The sequence below is a fragment of the Drosophila mauritiana genome, chromosome X (genome assembly GCF_004382145.1).
Source record: "Drosophila mauritiana strain mau12 chromosome X, ASM438214v1, whole genome shotgun sequence".
NCBI lineage: Eukaryota > Metazoa > Arthropoda > Insecta > Diptera > Drosophilidae > Drosophila > Drosophila mauritiana.
In genome coordinates this window covers 2,246,182-2,263,943 of record NC_046672.1, presented here as the reverse complement: position 1 = coordinate 2,263,943, position 17,762 = coordinate 2,246,182, and the positions used below count along the sequence as shown (strand labels likewise).

Here is a 17,762-nt window from a genome sequence, read left to right as displayed (position 1 = left end):
CTCTTTTTTTCTTGTTGCTCGCCTGACCAAATAAATTACAAATGACCACACAAACATGTGTTCGAGTGCAGGAACAACAGCCACCTTGCATAAATGGCAACTGTCCGTACGTAATACGTAATCCGTACTACGTACTACGTATGTACATATGTATGTACGTATGTATGTACATGCAATGTTTGTCTTCCTCCTTTTGGTTGCGGATGATACCCACTGAAAGTAGAGTTGAAACGACTAAAAGTCTAACAATGCCCACTGCCCCAAGCACAGTCGTTTCTTGAATGCAGCCAAATCAACAAACATCACGGGAAGAGCGTGTGTGTGCAAGTGTATGTGTGTTTGCGAGTGTTTGCGGACCGACAAACATGCGCAGGCTGAAATCTGCTGACGACGCTGAGGCGGCATTTATCACTCCCAAAAAGCGTTGGTCTCCGCAGGGGGGTGGGGGAAGGGTACGCGCATTGGGAGTCATTGATTTTCGTTTATGAGTCGGGCAGGCGACGCTCTCACTTTTTATACGTTCATTCACACGCGGCACAGTGGGCCAGAACAAGAACAATTGGGCAACAATGAATTTGGCATGACAAGCCTTCGAAACTGAGACATGCGTACAACCAAACTTAAGAAAAATCTAAAAAGAACCTCGATATTGACCTAGGGTGGTTTCAGCCCAACTTACCTGTGGATTAACACGTTTGCCAGGTAAATACTGCGATTTGTAAGATTTTGTCTTTAAGACGTTGGATAATCCCCGACAATATACGCCATCAGAATCAATCCGTTAATATGCGTTACTCCATGAAGGGTTTGAACGCCGAGCATTTGTTGGCTGTATGGTTAAAACACAATAATGCAACAATAAGTCATCAACTGCGCTGCCAATTTATACCACTGTGCTCTCAGCTGAAGTGAAGTGGCCGATGCAAAAGCAAAGAGAACGTCCCCATCGCAGAGAGAGAGAGAGAGAGAGAGAGAGCAGTCATGAGTTGAGAGAGCGAGTATAAAAGGTGTAGGTGGTGGTGGAGGAGGAGGAGCAGAGGACAATGGAAGGGGAGGAGAATGGGGAATTTAAATATGTTATTGATAATTGAAATTACCGCGCTCCGCCGCTGCTCTGCCAAATGCAATTTTGTTGCAAAGTTTCGATTTCGTTGTCACTCCCATCCACCGCTTTTTGTTATTCCCACCTGCACATTGAAACGAAGCGAAATAAAAGCGCGTGCTAAGGACTTAATGGCAGTGCACTAAAAACATCTTCAAATTCAAACGGAATAAAATTGAAGCATGGCGCTGATTTCGCTGCCGCTGTCGACGCAGGTAGCGGTGTGCGTGTGTGTGTGTGTGTCCGTTTCGGTTTTTATTTACTTTGTTCTGGTTGTTTTTTCCAGTCTCTCGTTTTCCTTTTTGTTTTTTTGGCTTCTTTTGTTATCGGGCAGCAAATTGAAAGCAATAAATACTTAATTGTTAGCTTGTTGGTCATGTTGGTGTTGTTGTCTCTGCTGCCGCTTAATTACGTAATTCCGAACTTATCTGGGCGACTTTAAGAAAATGCAAAAGAGCGCGAAGCGTGTGGCAATGGAAATGGAAATGGAAGCGATGCAGCGAATGAGAGGGATGTAAATGGAATTGGAATGAGGCGCGAAAGAAATCAAAACGGTCCATTTAAGCGGCAAAAGAGACAGAAATTATGAATAGAGGTGGAAAGAGGAGAGGGAAATATGTATGTAAAACCATTGAAAATTGGCAATATCGAAAGTAGGTGTAAGACAAATGTCACATGTATGTATGTATGTAGGTACGGCTGATTCAAAGTAATGAGTAATTTTTAAAGTGCGCTCTGCATTGAATCAAAATCGTATGTACATACATACATACATACTTACATATGACTTGTGTACATACATAAATATGTGTATGTGTGGGCATTATAAAAGATGAACTACTGAGATCGAGATCGAGTTGATGGCGCTCTACCAAGAAACGCGCACAGCAAATGTTTCTGGCTTATTTGTCCTCTTGCGACACAATTAGCTGATAAAGTTCCTGATGTTTTTCCCCGCAGCCTCTGGCATGTGAATGTGAATCATCGTCGTCATGGGAGCTTTTGTTTCTGCGAATTTCAATTTTGAATAAACAAAATCAAAACGAGAACTTTACTTCTTGCGGCTAAAAACACTTTGCACAAACACGTGCAAACCCTAAGTATGCATGTGTTTGTGTGTGTGTATGTCGTCATCGTGAGCAGCAGACGTCATCGTCAGCGGCGCCTTAATAATAGTACACAAAAATGATAAACAAAGATCCCCCCACTTACAGTACTCAACCCCTCTGCCCATCACAACGCACGCTCATGAACTCTTCCCTTTCTCTCGCACTCGCACTCTCTTTGTTTGAGTGCAAATTTGCATTGTCTCTTTGTGCTCGCACACAAACATATGTACATATGTATGTACGTGTATGCAGACATAAGTGCGCACATAATCACACACGCTGACTAGTGCCAAACTGACCTCACAATTGTTGTTGTTACGATTATTTGTGCCCGCTTTCTTGCTTTTGTTGTTGTTGTTTTTCGGATCATGCTAAAACTGTAAATGATGAGATGAACTTGTTGAAGAGGAAGAAGCGATCGGGAAACGGGGAAGGGGGTTGATTCGGGCTTGCATTTCAAAACATCAAAACATAGTTTATAGACCTTCTACAGAGAGTAATCATAAGCATACATACATCCATGTATGCATACATATTTAAGAAAACGTTTAAAAAACTATTCTGATTCGCACAAAACAGACTATAGGAGACACTACAAGCATGAGCAGATGTATGCGTGTACATACATATGTGTGTATATCATTTTGTAAAACCCGTTAAGCCGAGCCGATAAGTTCAAGGGGTTACCCCCACGCCTAATTTGGCAATGTCAATGATTCCATTTCAGCGCCGTGTGGATTTCTCAATTAGCAGCTGCCGCAAGTGAAGGTGATTGCCTCAGCAAGTACTTTGTATATCCAAATCCAGCCAAAGTCACTATTTTTACATAATAAAGGGGCAGGAGCAACAACTATGCGGATTATGCTCATCACCGATGCGCCCAACCACCCAACCACCCACGACAACACAAACACACCACCCACTGACCAGCGATTTGCTTCCGTTACAAATGAGTAAAAATCTTTGCGACAAATATACATACACATGTACAGTGCAGGTGGAGAGAATAGCATTGAAAATGTAATAACAGTTTTATGGTATGTGGGAATATTGAAAAAATTATGACAGTCATTTGTGCACGGAATATAGTTGCAACTAAGATTATTTTGTCTGTAAAGATGCAGATAAATACAATATGTCTATTAACTTAGTTCATAAAGTCAATAAGTTCATTTAGTTTGAGACGATTGGCCTGACAACTTTTATTTAAGCGCCTAGGTGTTATTATTTGTTTGCCTCAGCTGTGTGTATGCATGTACAAATACGCACGTAGGCCACTCGCTCTCTCACTCTCTCTCTCTTAGGCGCTCTCTTAAGTCACTTCCGTTTGAACGCAACATCTGTGCGCTCTGCCGCCGCGGGCAGAGGCAGCGACGCCACTGTGGCAGCGGCTGCGAGCGAACGTCTTTCATTCAGCGTTTGCGTTTTTATTTCGTTTCGAACGCGAGAACCGTGCGGACGTGTGCGGTTGAAACAGAAACCGAAACAGTAAGCCACGGTGACCAAGCACCAAGTTCTCTTCACCCCTCACCTTTAACCCTCAACAGGCGGCCACCGAAAAATTCGAAGAGACCACTAAGAAATAGAAACAATTAATGTGAAGCCCCCGCCCCGACCCCTCTGCAATTTTGAGTCAATTGTGTGCCTAAAACCAAACGAACAAATCTGACAGTTTTTGTTGCATTTTTTTATTGTGTTTGACTACATAGCGTAAGCAAGTGCAAGTTCTTAAAAAAAAAGAAAAACACGAAAATTCAAAAGTCCTGGATTATTTTGAATTTTGCCAAACTTCAAAGACAACAACAATAAGCGGCAGGCTCGACTAACGGTGAACAGCCAAGTGAAATCTCAGGCAAGGCAACAACAAAAAGAAAAACAGAAATCAGCAAAAAGAAAAGAAAAAGCAAAGTCAGACAGAAGAAGAAGAAGCACCAGCAATACCAGCAGCAGCAAGTGCAAGAGAGCAAAAAGAGCTCGCAAAAGAGAGCGTGTGTGCGTGTGCGAGCCGAGTGTGTGTGACTTCCTTGTTTAAAGTAATTTATTGAAAATCACCCGAATCAAAATCAAATTGCAAATCAAGGCAGTTGTTTTCTGTCTTCGGCAAAGAAAAACCCCACAGACAAGCCAGCAAACAAGACACACACTTGCTTGAAAAACGCACAATGACCTTGCCCACAAACACACACGCATCTGCAAACGACGGCGGCAGCGGCAACAACAACCACAGCAATATTAGCAGCAACAACAACAGCAGCAGCGACGAAGACTCGGACATGTTTGGACCACCCCGCTGCTCCCCGCCCATCGGCTATCACCATCACCGTTCCCGTGTGCCCATGATCTCGCCAAAGCTGCGGCAGCGCGAGGAGCGCAAGCGGATCCTCCAGCTGTGCGCCCACAAGATGGAGAGGATCAAGGACTCGGAGGCGAACCTGCGGCGCAGCGTCTGCATCAACAACACCTACTGCCGCCTGAACGACGAGCTGCGGCGCGAGAAGCAGATGCGCTACCTCCAGAATCTGCCCAGGTGAGAAGACAGTTCCATTTAGTCTCCTCTGAGAACATAGTCCGAAATCCTAAACTCATGTGGTTAGGTTTAGTATGGATATGGATTTAATGGCTATGAGCCAGTGACCTTAATTAAAAATCTACTGCGATCAGTGCAACGATCCAGTTGCCTAACTCTTGCATAAGTAGTGCAATCGCCAGTGATCTCTTACAAGATTGTAGTTAGCGAGTTATGAGATAGTTAAGTTGTTAAGAAATCCATACTTATAGCGCCTGTGATATATGCATAGCGGTTATAGATTTACGCCAGTACTCCAGAGGTACGAACCCATTTTCATTGAAACGGACCTTCTTTGCGCATCGAACGTCATTGTTTCGAGTGTGTTTTTGTTGGTACATTTCAAGCGACTTACTCAGCAACTAACTCTAGAGGTTTCTATTTTTACATGCACTTAGTCAAAGCAACGAATAGAAAACCCAGTAACTTACTGCGTCCGGCTTTTGAAATATGAATCTTCCAGCTGTCGGGTTAAAAACGAATGTATTTGGTCATAAATAGCGAAACAGTTGCCCAAATGACCGCTTCGAATGGGTAGGATGCCCTTTTCAGCCGATTCTATTCACATTTCCACACTTTTGGCCAGGAATTATTTGTACGAGAATTGAGAAAATGGCCAGACATTGTTGAGTAGTTAAGCCCATGTAAAATAGATTTGCAATTCAGCAATTATGCCTTCAAGTCAAACCAATTAAGAGACGCAATTTTGTGGCATTTGTGTGCGGCGTTTGTTTCTTTTTCGGTCGGTCGCATATTTAGATTTCGATTCAGATTCGTATTGAGATTCGTATTCGAAGCGAAAGGTCGAGCTAAGCAGCCGACACAGCTGGAAAACCCTTTGATACCTGATACCTGATACGGTATGTAAATTTTGCCAAATAAATTAACTCATTATGCGAGTGGGTGGAGTGTGTCTCGCAATATTATTTCAGCCTCCACTGCAGGTTACACTCATCATCATCATCATCATTATCACGACAAGCGAGGCAATGATGATGTGTATGTCATGTGAACTGTGAACTTGGGGGCGACGCCCACGCGGCGGATGCTTGATTTGTTTTTGCCCTTTTAAAGTGCGTGGTGCGTATTGTGCTCGCACATGCATACATATCTATATATACGCATATATACTGGTACATGCAGATATAGATTTATATATAGCTACTGCTGAAGCTACGGCTACAGCTTTAGCTTTGGCTATACACAGATGTGCGGTTGCCTGGGTTTTAAAGGTTAAGAGTTGAGAGTGGGCGACTTTGCTCTTTTCCCAGTTGCGTGGCATTTGCGGTAGTTAAAACTGAAAGCTGAAAACTGAAAACTGAACAGTAAGCAAATGCGATAATGCAAGGTGTTGAGATGTATGTGTGTGTGTGTGTGCGATGCATCCGTAACCGACTGATGGCTGACGGATAGTAGTGGTGTGCGGAAGGGGATGGGGGGTTTGAACACCTAATCGACACCAATGTGGAATGATTGCTGATTTTATGGCTGCATGTGGAATTGGGACTTCGATTTGATAATGATTATTACTTCACTAGCTCAAACGTAATTTGCTACAATTTGTATCTGTGCTCCCAACTAGCACAAAGTGTCAGTTTGGCAGTGCCAACGATGATGCAATTATTCAGGCCCAAATACTAATACTAAGCAACATTTTCTATGGCTTCCATAAGGACTGTCTGTCTGTCCGTCCGTCCGTTCGTCTGTCTGCCCCTTTCCACTGGCTGGCCAATGCTCAATGCCGATGATACTGCAATGTTGCAGCAACAATCCGACAGATACGAATATACTTGTGAAGATACAATGGGGATATACATGCATACGTACCACATACAGATACGGATACAAACACAAGGAAAGCGGCATATTTCATAGCCAACAACATTCAGGCCAAGCTCAGGCCAAAAACCAAAGAAAACCCAAAGCGAGAAGCAAAAAGCAGCGCAAAACGAGCATCGAGCCACCAAAGCAAAGCACAGCACAGCACAGAAAAAGCAAAGCAAACCAAAGCACAGCAAAGCAAAAGCGTAGCATAGCTAAACGCAGATACTCAGAGACATAAAAACGCGACACGAAAACGAAACTAAAAACAGAGGAGAAGCCCAACGGAAACAATGGAAAAAGTAGTTTGGGCCAGTAATTAGGAAAAAAAGGTCCCAGATAGCTCGAAAAACGAAGTGGGCTGTTGGGCTACTTAGCCATCTAATTGCAATGAAAGAATTGTAGATTATCCATCCAAATGGGCTTGCAAGATATTTCGGAAAGATACAAAGATACTTTGGCTAAAAAAAAAATGTAAAAATACAACAAATGAACACCGAAACTAATAAACCAATAGAAAGACATTAACATTTCACGGAAAGTATTAAATACATTACTGAATAACAAACGGAAATAATCAATGCATCTACGGCTTGTGCAAGGCACCAAAATAAAACCCAATTGATATGTTAAATATTCAAGCAATAACCAATTGAAACCCCGAAAGATAACAGCAAACATTCCACTTAATCAATCAAAATACAAAAAAAATAAAATTAAATACAGGAACACAAATGCACACACGCATCGTTCGAAACAAGAAAAACAGCAGGAAAAAAGGAATACAAAAGAAATCAAAGCCAGCAAATAGGAATTTTTACATATATATGTATATATATGTATGTACGGACAACTGCTGGCTGCTCTGTCTCTGAATCGTTTTTTTATATTTTTTAATTTTGTATCTGCTGTTGGTGTGCGCTAAAAACAAAACAAAAACACAACAAGAAAACGTTGCGCTCGTTGAAATAATCACGTTCCACTTGCAACAAAAAAAAAGCAGCCGCAACAACAACAAAGAGGCGACGATAGCCAAAGCAATTGTTGTTGTTTTTACGGGCACATGCCAACAACACCAGCAACAACAAAAACAACAACGGCAAAAGCAACAACATCCAGTGCACTAAACCTTCAGACTTTGCCAACACATAGATGTTTTTTGAATCTGTGTGTCATTATTTTCGTCTTGCCTTTCCACACGTTCGCTGCGTCTTTTAGCCTATTTTTTTTTGGTATTATTTTTGTTAATTTTTTAAGTATATGTATCTGCATTTTTTACTCTAAAGAAACATATGTTCTGCATTTAGTGCCAGTTGCTAATTTGAGATGCAAGCAGTGCTTGGCAATTAATTCTCTTTATGTATGTAGATGTATGTACACAGGTCTAAGTAGATATTGTACAATAAGCCACTCGAATGTGAAGCTTACAAAAATTTTGAGAAAATTCAACTTAAAGGATACAATTTATTCTGCGTTCTCTATATGAGCACTTCCTTAACCGTTAAGTGGCGCCACGCCTATGTATTTTCGTCTTTTAGCCCACCTGCTCTCGGTCATAGATAATCTATTTATCTCTCCATCATCGGCGAGCTTGCTTTCTTTATTTCTCCTTCTTTTGGCCCGCTCGTTTGCTTGCTTTCATCAGAGAGGAGAAAACAAACAAACAAACAATTCAACATACCGTTACACGCTTTGCAAAGTTAATTCATCGCCGATTTTCCTTTTGGCCAGCGCCTCGCGTTTCCGTTTTTGCTTTTGCCTTTTTGCTTTTGCTTTTGCTGTGTGCTTTGTGCTTTGTGCTTTGTTTGACATGTTTTCTCTTCGCCCCTTTGCACAAAACCAACACGTACGCACACTGAATATGTGGAATGGAATACAGTGTGTGTATAGTGTATTTTATGCTCATGTGCTTATTATTACTCTGTTGCTTTCCTGTAGCTGCAATCGATAATTTAATTACGAACAAAAATATGTTAAACGGTGAAATTGAAATAAGCACAGCCGCTTATAAGTGTTATTACACACACAAGTGGACAAACATGTCTATGTATGCCTATGTATGTACGTTTAGAGTGCGCGGAGGATGAGGATGTGCCGGAGATTGCGATGGACGATAAGTTATCGCTGATTGTCGGCCATGCTTTTGCATGCGCTTATCGTTCTGCAATGCGGCAATCAAATTTGCTCATCGATTGATTTGCATTGCGTTGTTGCATTCTTAAAGGACGACATCGTAGATGAAAACGGAATACTCCATAAATGTAACTATTGTAAGGATGGAAGGACCTGTCAAAAGAGAACAACCATCTCACGTTACGGACACTCTTTGGTTCAAAATTGAAATTCGCCCTAAGGCAAACCAACTGAAGCTGAATGTGGCGAGTTTTAGGCGGATGACGGTAGTTTGGGGAAGTTTATCTACACAATATCCACGCTGCTCATTGCTTATGCATCCGCTCGCTGAAATGAAATCCATACAAATTGCTGCTGCTGCTGTTGCTACTGCCTGCCTGCCTTCTTTTTATGCATTTTAAACACTCTCGACATTACGCCAAGCAACAGTCGTCGGCGCTGCCGCTCACTACAACAAGCACAAAGCAGCACAACAACAATGGCAATAACTACAACAATAACCAGAGAAACTACAAGAGCATTAACGACAGCCAGCAACAACTATGGATGAAATACCAAAGCGCAGCACAGCAGCAGAAAACAGAATAAATATATATGCAATCATGGCGGCATCGCACTGAAAAGGGACAGATACTATTAGTAAACAGCTGGGAGTACCCAGGAATACCCAAACCAAACCTATCGAAATATAACTAATACTAGCTGAAGATCTAGCACTGAGCCCAGCCAAGGTACCGAAGAAACGCTCTTATTCAATCGCTTACCGAACGGAATCTCCTCGCCAATCAGTCTTCGGAAGACCCCCCTCCACCCGTCTGCTTGGTGGTTTCCTCCGCTCGTGCTCCACGCCAGTGGTGCTTCCTCTTCCACTCCGGCACTCACTACATCAGCGTATATCACTAATACACCCGCAGCACGGCAGACATCATCGCATGGTGGCATAGTGTAGTGCATAGCATTTTGTGTAACCCACTCAGGCCGCCCCATTTTGTGGCGTCGTCGTAATAATTTCGCGACTGCGACGACGTTTTTATAGTTTTCTGTTTTTGCTTCTTTCTGTTCGGGGCTGCTATCTTGTCTCCTTTCCCCTGGGCTTTTCGTGCTTTTTTTGTTTTTGTTTTTATTGTTGTGATTCCGATTCGGATTTGAAATCGTGTGCCGACGCTTTTTTCTTTTTTTTTTTTTCCATCTCACCATCTATTCGGTAATGCGAATTGCACCACCACTAGCTACTTTGAAAAGCAACCGTTCTATTTTAGTAATTCTCATAAGTAATTATGATGCTTGTGATATACATTCGTTGAGATTCACAATCACATCGCTCAGTTATGCATTTTTGCATAGATCGATTACTTCGATTGTTATCGAGCGTTTTGTGTGTTGCGCTTGCATATTTGTCTCGCTGTTGTTATTCTTATCACCATTGTTTTGCGAAATGCTTAGAACCATTCGATTATACAAAATCGAGTGCCTGAGCGGGCGAGCGAGCGAGCTGGTGGGATAAAGATTGGGTGAATAGCAACTAGTTTCAGCACCTTCCCGCCGCTGTTATTGTTTACCCGCCTGTATTACTTTTAATTGTTTTTCAGTTCCCGCCCACCAACCTTGCGACACGCGCGCGCCTTTCGCTCCCTTCGCCCTCTTCCCCACCTTCTCCCCTTCTCGCGCATTCCCCCCTTATTTTTGCGCCAATCAAGTTATCAGAGAGAAGCTCGGACTGATAAGCAGATAGAGATACACGACGTGTGCGGATGGATGGTGATAAAGTTGAGGTGTTGCTGGGGATATATTCAGCTCAGGTGCCAAGGTTTCTGGTTTTTTTTTTTGTTTTATTATGTTGTAATGGAATTTTCAAACCTAAACGAAGCGTATCGAACCGAACCGATCCCAAGTTAACTGAGTTGCTTCGCTTTGCTGTCTTTTCTTTTGTGCATAAATGTTGGTTTTTTTGAGTTTGTGAATGTGATCGCTTAAACGAATTGAAAAGCTTATTGGGAATTTATTGGGATTTTTTTCTGGATATTTAAACCACAAGCCCATTTAAATGTGCAAGTGGGTTTTGTGTTTTTTCCTTTTGTTTTTTTTTTTTTTGAAAAGAAAAGAAGACTGCGAAATGAAGTTGTCTTTGACACGAAACTGCCATCGCCCCATGTGGCTTGCCACGCCCCTCTTCAAAGGTCCCTCTCCTGGCATTCGCCGCCCGCTCTTCCGGCTCGTTTGTAGCCCCTCCCTCGTCCTTCCACCCCCTACGCCCCCTCCTCCCCCTTCTCAACCACCCCCTGCGCAAACACGGACCAAGTCAAAAGCGCGCTCAATGACCCCCAACAGCGTCCTACATTCGCGACTTGGCGCCCCTTTTCCACCCGTCCCCGCCCGCCCTTTCTCCCCCGACTTTTCCACGCGAAACCCCCGCGCTGTTGCTGCTCCCCTTTTTTCATTTTTTCCTTTGCTTTTGTGTGCACTTGTCGTTTGACAACGTTTTCGTCTTTCTTTGCCGCTTTCGCTCTTTCATCGCTATTTCTCTTGCTCGCTTTCCCTTCCCCGCCCCCTCCCTGCCACTCACTCCCCTTGTCAGTCAAGTGCAGCAGGGAAATCCTTGCCCCCGCGCGCGCTATCCCCTCCTTGTGGGGCCAGATTTCAATTCGATTAATCAAAAATGAAATACAGGTCAACCATGTGTAAATCGCAGGAAGAATTGAATAAAGTACCGAACCTTTAAAACCCTAGACTCCTCCCCCTTCCCATCTAGTTAGACTTTTCACAGTCGCACTGTATTGTTTTTGGCCGAAACACAGAATTCGACGTATGGGGGCCTACGCATATAGTATGCCTGTATGTACGCACTGTGGCAACACATGGAAAACATTGGCTAAAGAGCCTTGAACTGGAAAGCCCCCCAAAATAAATGGAGCGGGCGGGGTGGGCAAACAAAAGCAAAGGTTGACCAAGTTTACTTTGCCGGGGAAAGAGGCAAGAAGAGATTAACGCGTAATAAGTGTGCCCCAATTTCAGCTCGAATTCAGCGAGGAAGTCGCCACATATTTAATGTGGAACGTGGTACGGATGAGGAGCTCTGGGGGGTGAAGTGGTTGGTTAACGCAAAACGGACCGAAAAAAAAAAAAAAAAAAAAAAAAAACCGAAAACGTGCGCAAAACGCAAGACGCAGATAAGACAGTGAGGCGAAGGACAAAGAAAGCAAAATAGAAGTGACAAACCCAAAAGTTTTGGGTTTTTTTTTTTTTTTTTTTTTTCAGTTATCAGCCGCATGCCGCATGAATTTGTGCGATGATTTGTGCTAATTGCATGGCTTATATTGCATATAAAGCATTACTTTGTGTGTGTGATTAATCGGGTTTATTAATAGCCCCAAACTGCGTCCACAAGCCACTGATTAATCCAGAATGGTACACTCATGGTCGTGGTCTTTGTAACAGCTTTGTGGTTATTTTAAGATGTACATACATATACTCAGATTCCTTTCGGCTCGCATCTGCTCCATTGCCAAATGCACCTACTTATCGTGAGTTTGGAATACATATGTGTGATCTTTCTACCAACATTGGTAGATGGAAATGGCCGAAAAGCAAGCAACACAGCTAGCTGGTCATAGCCATTGCCGAGCGCCCGATGGCGGCTTTAAAGTGTGGTCGGATTTGGCAATAAAACCGGAACTGGCAGTGGCACTGGCGCGGTGAAAAGGTTACCTCTTGCCCTTCGTTCCGGTTGGCAACAGGGAAGAGGCACCACTGGGATGTAGGTAGTATTGGTAACTATCGCTAGAACTGAGTAAGCCGAGTGGTGGTGCCCTTTTTGCATACGTATTTCTCTTTCGCGAGTCAATCCAGTTAAGCTCGCCCGATTTACGGCTTATTAAACCCCACTTCTGGCTGGGGCCCCCTCTCCGCAACTCGACTTTGTCTCCGCTTTGTGGGCCACTTGTGCAATCCGCCGCTCCTCTCGCCGCCATCTCAGCCATCTTCTCCGCTGCCTTCTGGCTGGCACCTCATTTGGCCAGCAACTACTGCTCAGTGCGCTCTTGGCTGCTTTTGCTGCTTTTGCTGCTCCCATTTCGTTTTGGCCGTCCATCATTTCAAGTTAACGGTTGCGCGTGCATTAAAAGCAACAGCAGCAACAACAACAGCAGCAACAACAACGCAACTAACACACTTTGTGCCCCTGCCCCCAAAAAGGCCCCTCTTTTGGCCCCTTTGTTGTACGCTTTCTGGTTTTTTGGTTTCTATAAGTTGAGCGATTTTTTGTTGCTTCTTCGTTTGGGTTTTGTTTCGTATCGTTTCGTTTTGTTTTTGTACAGATTCCTCCATACTTTCGCTTTTTTTTCACCCCCTCCTCACTTTCTCTCTCTCTCTCATTCCAGCGGCGTGTATTTAATTTTTTTTCTCCTCGGGCCCCTTGGTTATTGCCGCTTTTGCCATTCTTGTTGTCAGTTATATTGCTTTTGTTGCGTCGCTTTAATAGTCAACATTGACATGCTCAGCTGCGCATTTTAATGCGCTGTTGTGCCTGCCGTACAAAACCACCCACCACTTCCCCATTTGAAAGGTGCCCCACACCCCTCCCCCCCTCCTCCTCACCACACAAATTAGTTGGTTAATCAGGGATACCATTTTACCTGTTCGATCTAATTTGTTAGATTGTAAAAGAATTTCCAAACCTATCTAACATACGTCTGTTTTCCAACCTGTACCGTGTCACCTCTGCTATCTACCTTGCTTCAACGTTATTAGTTTGTGTTTTTCCCTTCCGTTATGGACTGCCTTTTCTTTTTGCTCTTCATTTTACTTCAAATGGTTGCCATATTGAGCGCGGAGGAGCAACAAGAAGTGGCGAGGGGTGGAGACGGTGCGCCATACACAGTGATTTTATTGAAAGAGAAATCTACTGAAGTTTACTGAAATTTACTGAAATTACTTCGCTCGCTGCTGGTCACCAAGAAAAGCCAAAAGCAGAAGGCGGCCCACAGTTGTGCCACAGTTGTTGGCCCAGTTAATTAAAAACGTACCCCGACCGCCGCTCTCCACTCCTCGCGCTCTCCAGCACAAATCCTCCCGCAAATACACACCCACCCAGCCACCCAACCATCAGGCTGGCGGAAAAACCCCTTGGAAACAAACACACCGATGTCAGGGCTGAGTTAAGTTTCGAATGGACTGGGATCTGGGATGCGAGGCGCTGGGATGGGATGGGGTGAGGTGAGGAGTGGGTGGTTGGTTATATTATCGAAGGGCGTTGAAATGTTTATGGCGAGATTACACCGTTAACTGATTTGACACAGCTCTGTGTGCCATGGGTCTCTGTGGCGTCGATAGGTGGGATAAAACCAGGAAGGGATTTGGGTTAGCTTGCTCTAGTCCCGATCCCGATCCCTTAAAGCAGAGATGAATGAAGTGGGCTAAAATGAATATGAGATACCAGAGATAGGCATTAATATCTGTGGATTGATTATCGAACAGTCCCTGCACTTGAACCACTCTTTGCCACCCACTGTTGACTAACTTTCCCCACCACTTTCTCTCTCTCTCTTCTTGCAGAACCAGCGACAGCGGCGCAAGCACCGAACTGGCGCGTGAGAATCTCTTCCAGCCGAACATGGACGACGCCAAGCCGGCCGGCAATAGCACTAGCAATAATACCAACGCCAACGGCAAGCCTTCATCCTCCTTTGTCGATGCCTTTGGCTCCTCAAACGGATCGTCGTCGGGTCGCGGCGGAATTTGCTCCCTGGAGAATCAACCGCCCGAGCGTCAGGAGCTGGGGACACCCGCTGGAGCCTCCGCTCCCGAGGCGGCCAATTCGGCGCCCCTTTCCGTTTCGGGCTCGGCATCGGAACGCGTGAATAACCGGAAGCGCCACCTGTCCAGCTGCAACTTGGTCAACGATCTGGAAATACTGGACAGGGAGCTGAGCGCCATCAATGCACCCATGCTGCTAATCGATCCAGAGATTACCCAGGGAGCCGAGCAGCTGGAGAAGGCCGCCTTGTCCGCCAGCAGGAAGAGATTGAGGAGCAATAGCAGCAGCGAGGACGAAAGTGATCGCCTGGTGCGCGAGGCTCTGTCCCAGTTCTACATACCGCCACAGCGCCTGATCTCCGCCATTGAGGAGTGTCCCCTGGATGTGGTTGGCTTGGGTATGGGAATGAATGTGAATGTGGGAGGAATCGGTGGAATCGGTAGCATCGGAGGAGCTGCAGGCGCTGGCGTCGAAATGCCCGGAGGCAAACGGATGAAGCTGAATGACCATCACCATCTCAACCACCATCACCATTTGCACCACCATCTGGAGCTGGTCGATTTCGACATGAACCAAAACCAAAAGGATTTCGAGGTGATCATGGACGCCTTGAGGCTGGGAACGGCGACGCCGCCGAGCGGCGCCAGCAGCGATTCTTGCGGTCAGGCGGCGATGATGAGCGAGTCGGCCAGCGTGTTCCACAATCTGGTGGTCACCTCGTTGGAGACATGAAAGTACCAGTGAATCCCCGAGCAGCAGACAAAGATTAAAGAGTTTAGATTTTATATAAGACATTTGCATACCGTTTTTAAGCGAACATTTAGGCTATGACCCATGTACTAATCTCTAAGCTATTATTATATAGGAAGGAGCAGGAAGAAGATCGGGCGGATTGGCCAGTATTACTCATTAATGGCAGTCGCGATTTGTACAAACAAAAATACACAAAAATAGTTGTAGGCAATGGAAAAAACAAAAAACAAAAATCAAAGAATTTGTAGTCAAAACAGCAGAAACAAACAAAAAACCAGAACAATCTATAAGTTATATTTAAAGCAAGGAAAATCAACTCCATACTTGTAACAAATCGACAAAAATTCAGTTGTGGTTTCCATTTCGGTTTCGCAGAGAGGTCCGTTTAATTCAAAATACTAAATACTTCCAATTAAACGAAAAACTATGTATATGATGTATATGCCAGTGACATTCCACATTGCTATCCCTACTGAATTTTTGTATTTCCTACACAAATCCCATCCATTGGATGTTCTATAAAATATCTCACACACGAAAGAGTGTCAAAAATGTCTTGCGTTGAGAAATAAATATGCGTACATACAAATATAGTGTTTACAGAAAACCTCCGAAGTTCTCCTAGTCATACAAAAAACCAACCAACTAACTAACGAAAGAGAACACACCACGCTATCCCAAACAAATTCTAAAAAATAAACAATGCAAGGTTTCATTTATTAAATTCCAAATGAACTTCGTTTATTAAGCTTAATTGGTTCCCACTTTTTGGCCTGTGCACAAATACAAAGGATGAAGACAATGTTCTAATAAGAAAACTGAGACATGAAAGCAAGTTAAAATAGCAATTAAAACAACAAAAAACAAAACCACAAAATATTATACAAAAAAGTGCAATTAGAATTTTTTAAAATATTGATGAAAGCAAGCCTCAAAAACAAAAACAACAAAAGTGCATTCAAAAAGATTTAAACACAAATCGGGCAAATTAACAGATTATAAAGGTAATAATATAGTAGACAAAGTAAGACAAACAAGCAAAAACCACAAAAAAAAAAAAAACAATTTTTTCTTCGAAAAAAATTACGGCTGTGATAGAATTTTAAGTTTTTGGCTAAAAAAAGAAGGGAAGAATTGAAGTGAAATGAAAAAAGGAAAGAAACCACAAAAAATTAACATTTAAAGTACTACAAAATATACCAGGCATTAAATCATGAATATTATGATCTATGTGTAAACGAACATTTAGTATTTGTAAGACAGAAGAAGAAAAGAAACTAATCGAGTAGAAGAAAAGCGCGTGCTGTACTTTCTTTCCGCGAGAGAGAAGCGAAAGAAAGAGAGAATCGCTTGGCTTTCATTGATTTTATATATAGATATAACATATTTTTTGCATTTTCTATAAGTCGCCTCGCCTCGCCTAAGCTTTCGATTTCGTTACACGTTTCACGTTCCTCGTTCCTCGCTTTTGTTTTCGTTCGCGTTCGCGTCTTTTTTGGCCCAGAAGAAAGCAGACCACAAACACAAGCAATCTGTTCCGTTCCCACAAGTGGAGATAGTTCCATGGGTAGTACGAGTATATCTATGTATATACCTATTTTTAAGTCAAAGACTCAAGACTCTAAGAATCTAGAGAGCAGGTCCTTCATCGATTGAATGCCTTTCCCATTTTCCCCATTCCCCCATTTTCCCATTTGCGTTGCTCCCGTCGACTTTTGTTAATGCTTAAGTTTTTTTTATGATATGAAATGATTATTTTTGATATGTTTATGCAATTATCGTTCGTTTTAGTAGAAGAATTACTTAGCCTATGACCGTACACGTTAAGTGAACTTATCCGTATGTATTTCCATTATAGTTAATATTCCTGCATATGCAGACTACATGGATGAACCAATATACCAATATACATTATACGTACATACATACATATAGTGCTCTGCCCGATCGCGTATTTATCGCGCCGCAGGCGAACTATGGAACATTCAAAGCTATGCAACAAATGCAAAATAAATTATACAAAAAAAGTCCAAAGAATCCATGTTTTTATTTCGTTCCGTTGATTTCGTAGATGGTTGATTTCTCACGCAAACTGCTGTTTTGGTTTGTGTGTTTGTGGCTTTTGTGTTATCCTTGCTATCAGTTGAGTTTTTCCCACAAGATGTCTTGGCTCCTATAGATCGAAGTTCCCCACCCCGCCCCCTCTAATTGGCCAGATGGCTCGCATTGATAACGATTGCCCAATTCCAGTTCGCTGCGTGCGTCTGTGTGTGAGATCATCGCCGCCGCCTCTTTCGGCTGTGGTTGACCTAGCCAGGGTCGAGCTGCCCTGCCTGCTGGCTTTGTGTTGTGCTTATACATATTTGGGGGTCAGATTTGTTGAAAGCACAGCGATGATCAACACTCGAAACTGTTCCGTTGACTGCATTCCGCTCCGCTCGCTTTGAATGCCAAATTATTGGACCGACGCTCTCCGGCTTTTAGATGGGTCTTTGTCTCTGCCTTTGGCTTTAGCTTTCGGGCTTG

General features: G+C 43.4%; 1 protein-coding gene across 1 annotated transcript; it reads left to right on the top strand.

The window, feature by feature from the left end:
- Positions 1–3,632: 3,632 nt before the first annotated feature.
- LOC117147215 lies at positions 3,633–17,270 on the top strand. Its single transcript, XM_033314029.1, has 2 exons — positions 3,633–4,738; positions 14,282–17,270. The coding sequence occupies exons 1-2, from the start codon at positions 4,374–4,376 to the stop codon at positions 15,213–15,215; spliced, it is 1,299 nt and encodes a 432-aa protein (XP_033169920.1). The 5' UTR covers positions 3,633–4,373; the 3' UTR covers positions 15,216–17,270.
- Positions 17,271–17,762: the final 492 nt, after the last annotated feature.

What these genes read in the sequence shown, in the direction of transcription:
- LOC117147215 (XM_033314029.1), top strand. Translation starts at nt 4,374, where the DNA reads ATGACCTTGCCCACAAACACACACGCATCTGCAAACGACGGCGGCAGC. An exon ending in TACCTCCAGAATCTGCCCAG is followed by an intron (nt 4,739 to 14,281) that starts GTGAGAAGACAG and finishes CTCTTCTTGCAG; the next exon opens with AACCAGCGACAGCGGCGCAA.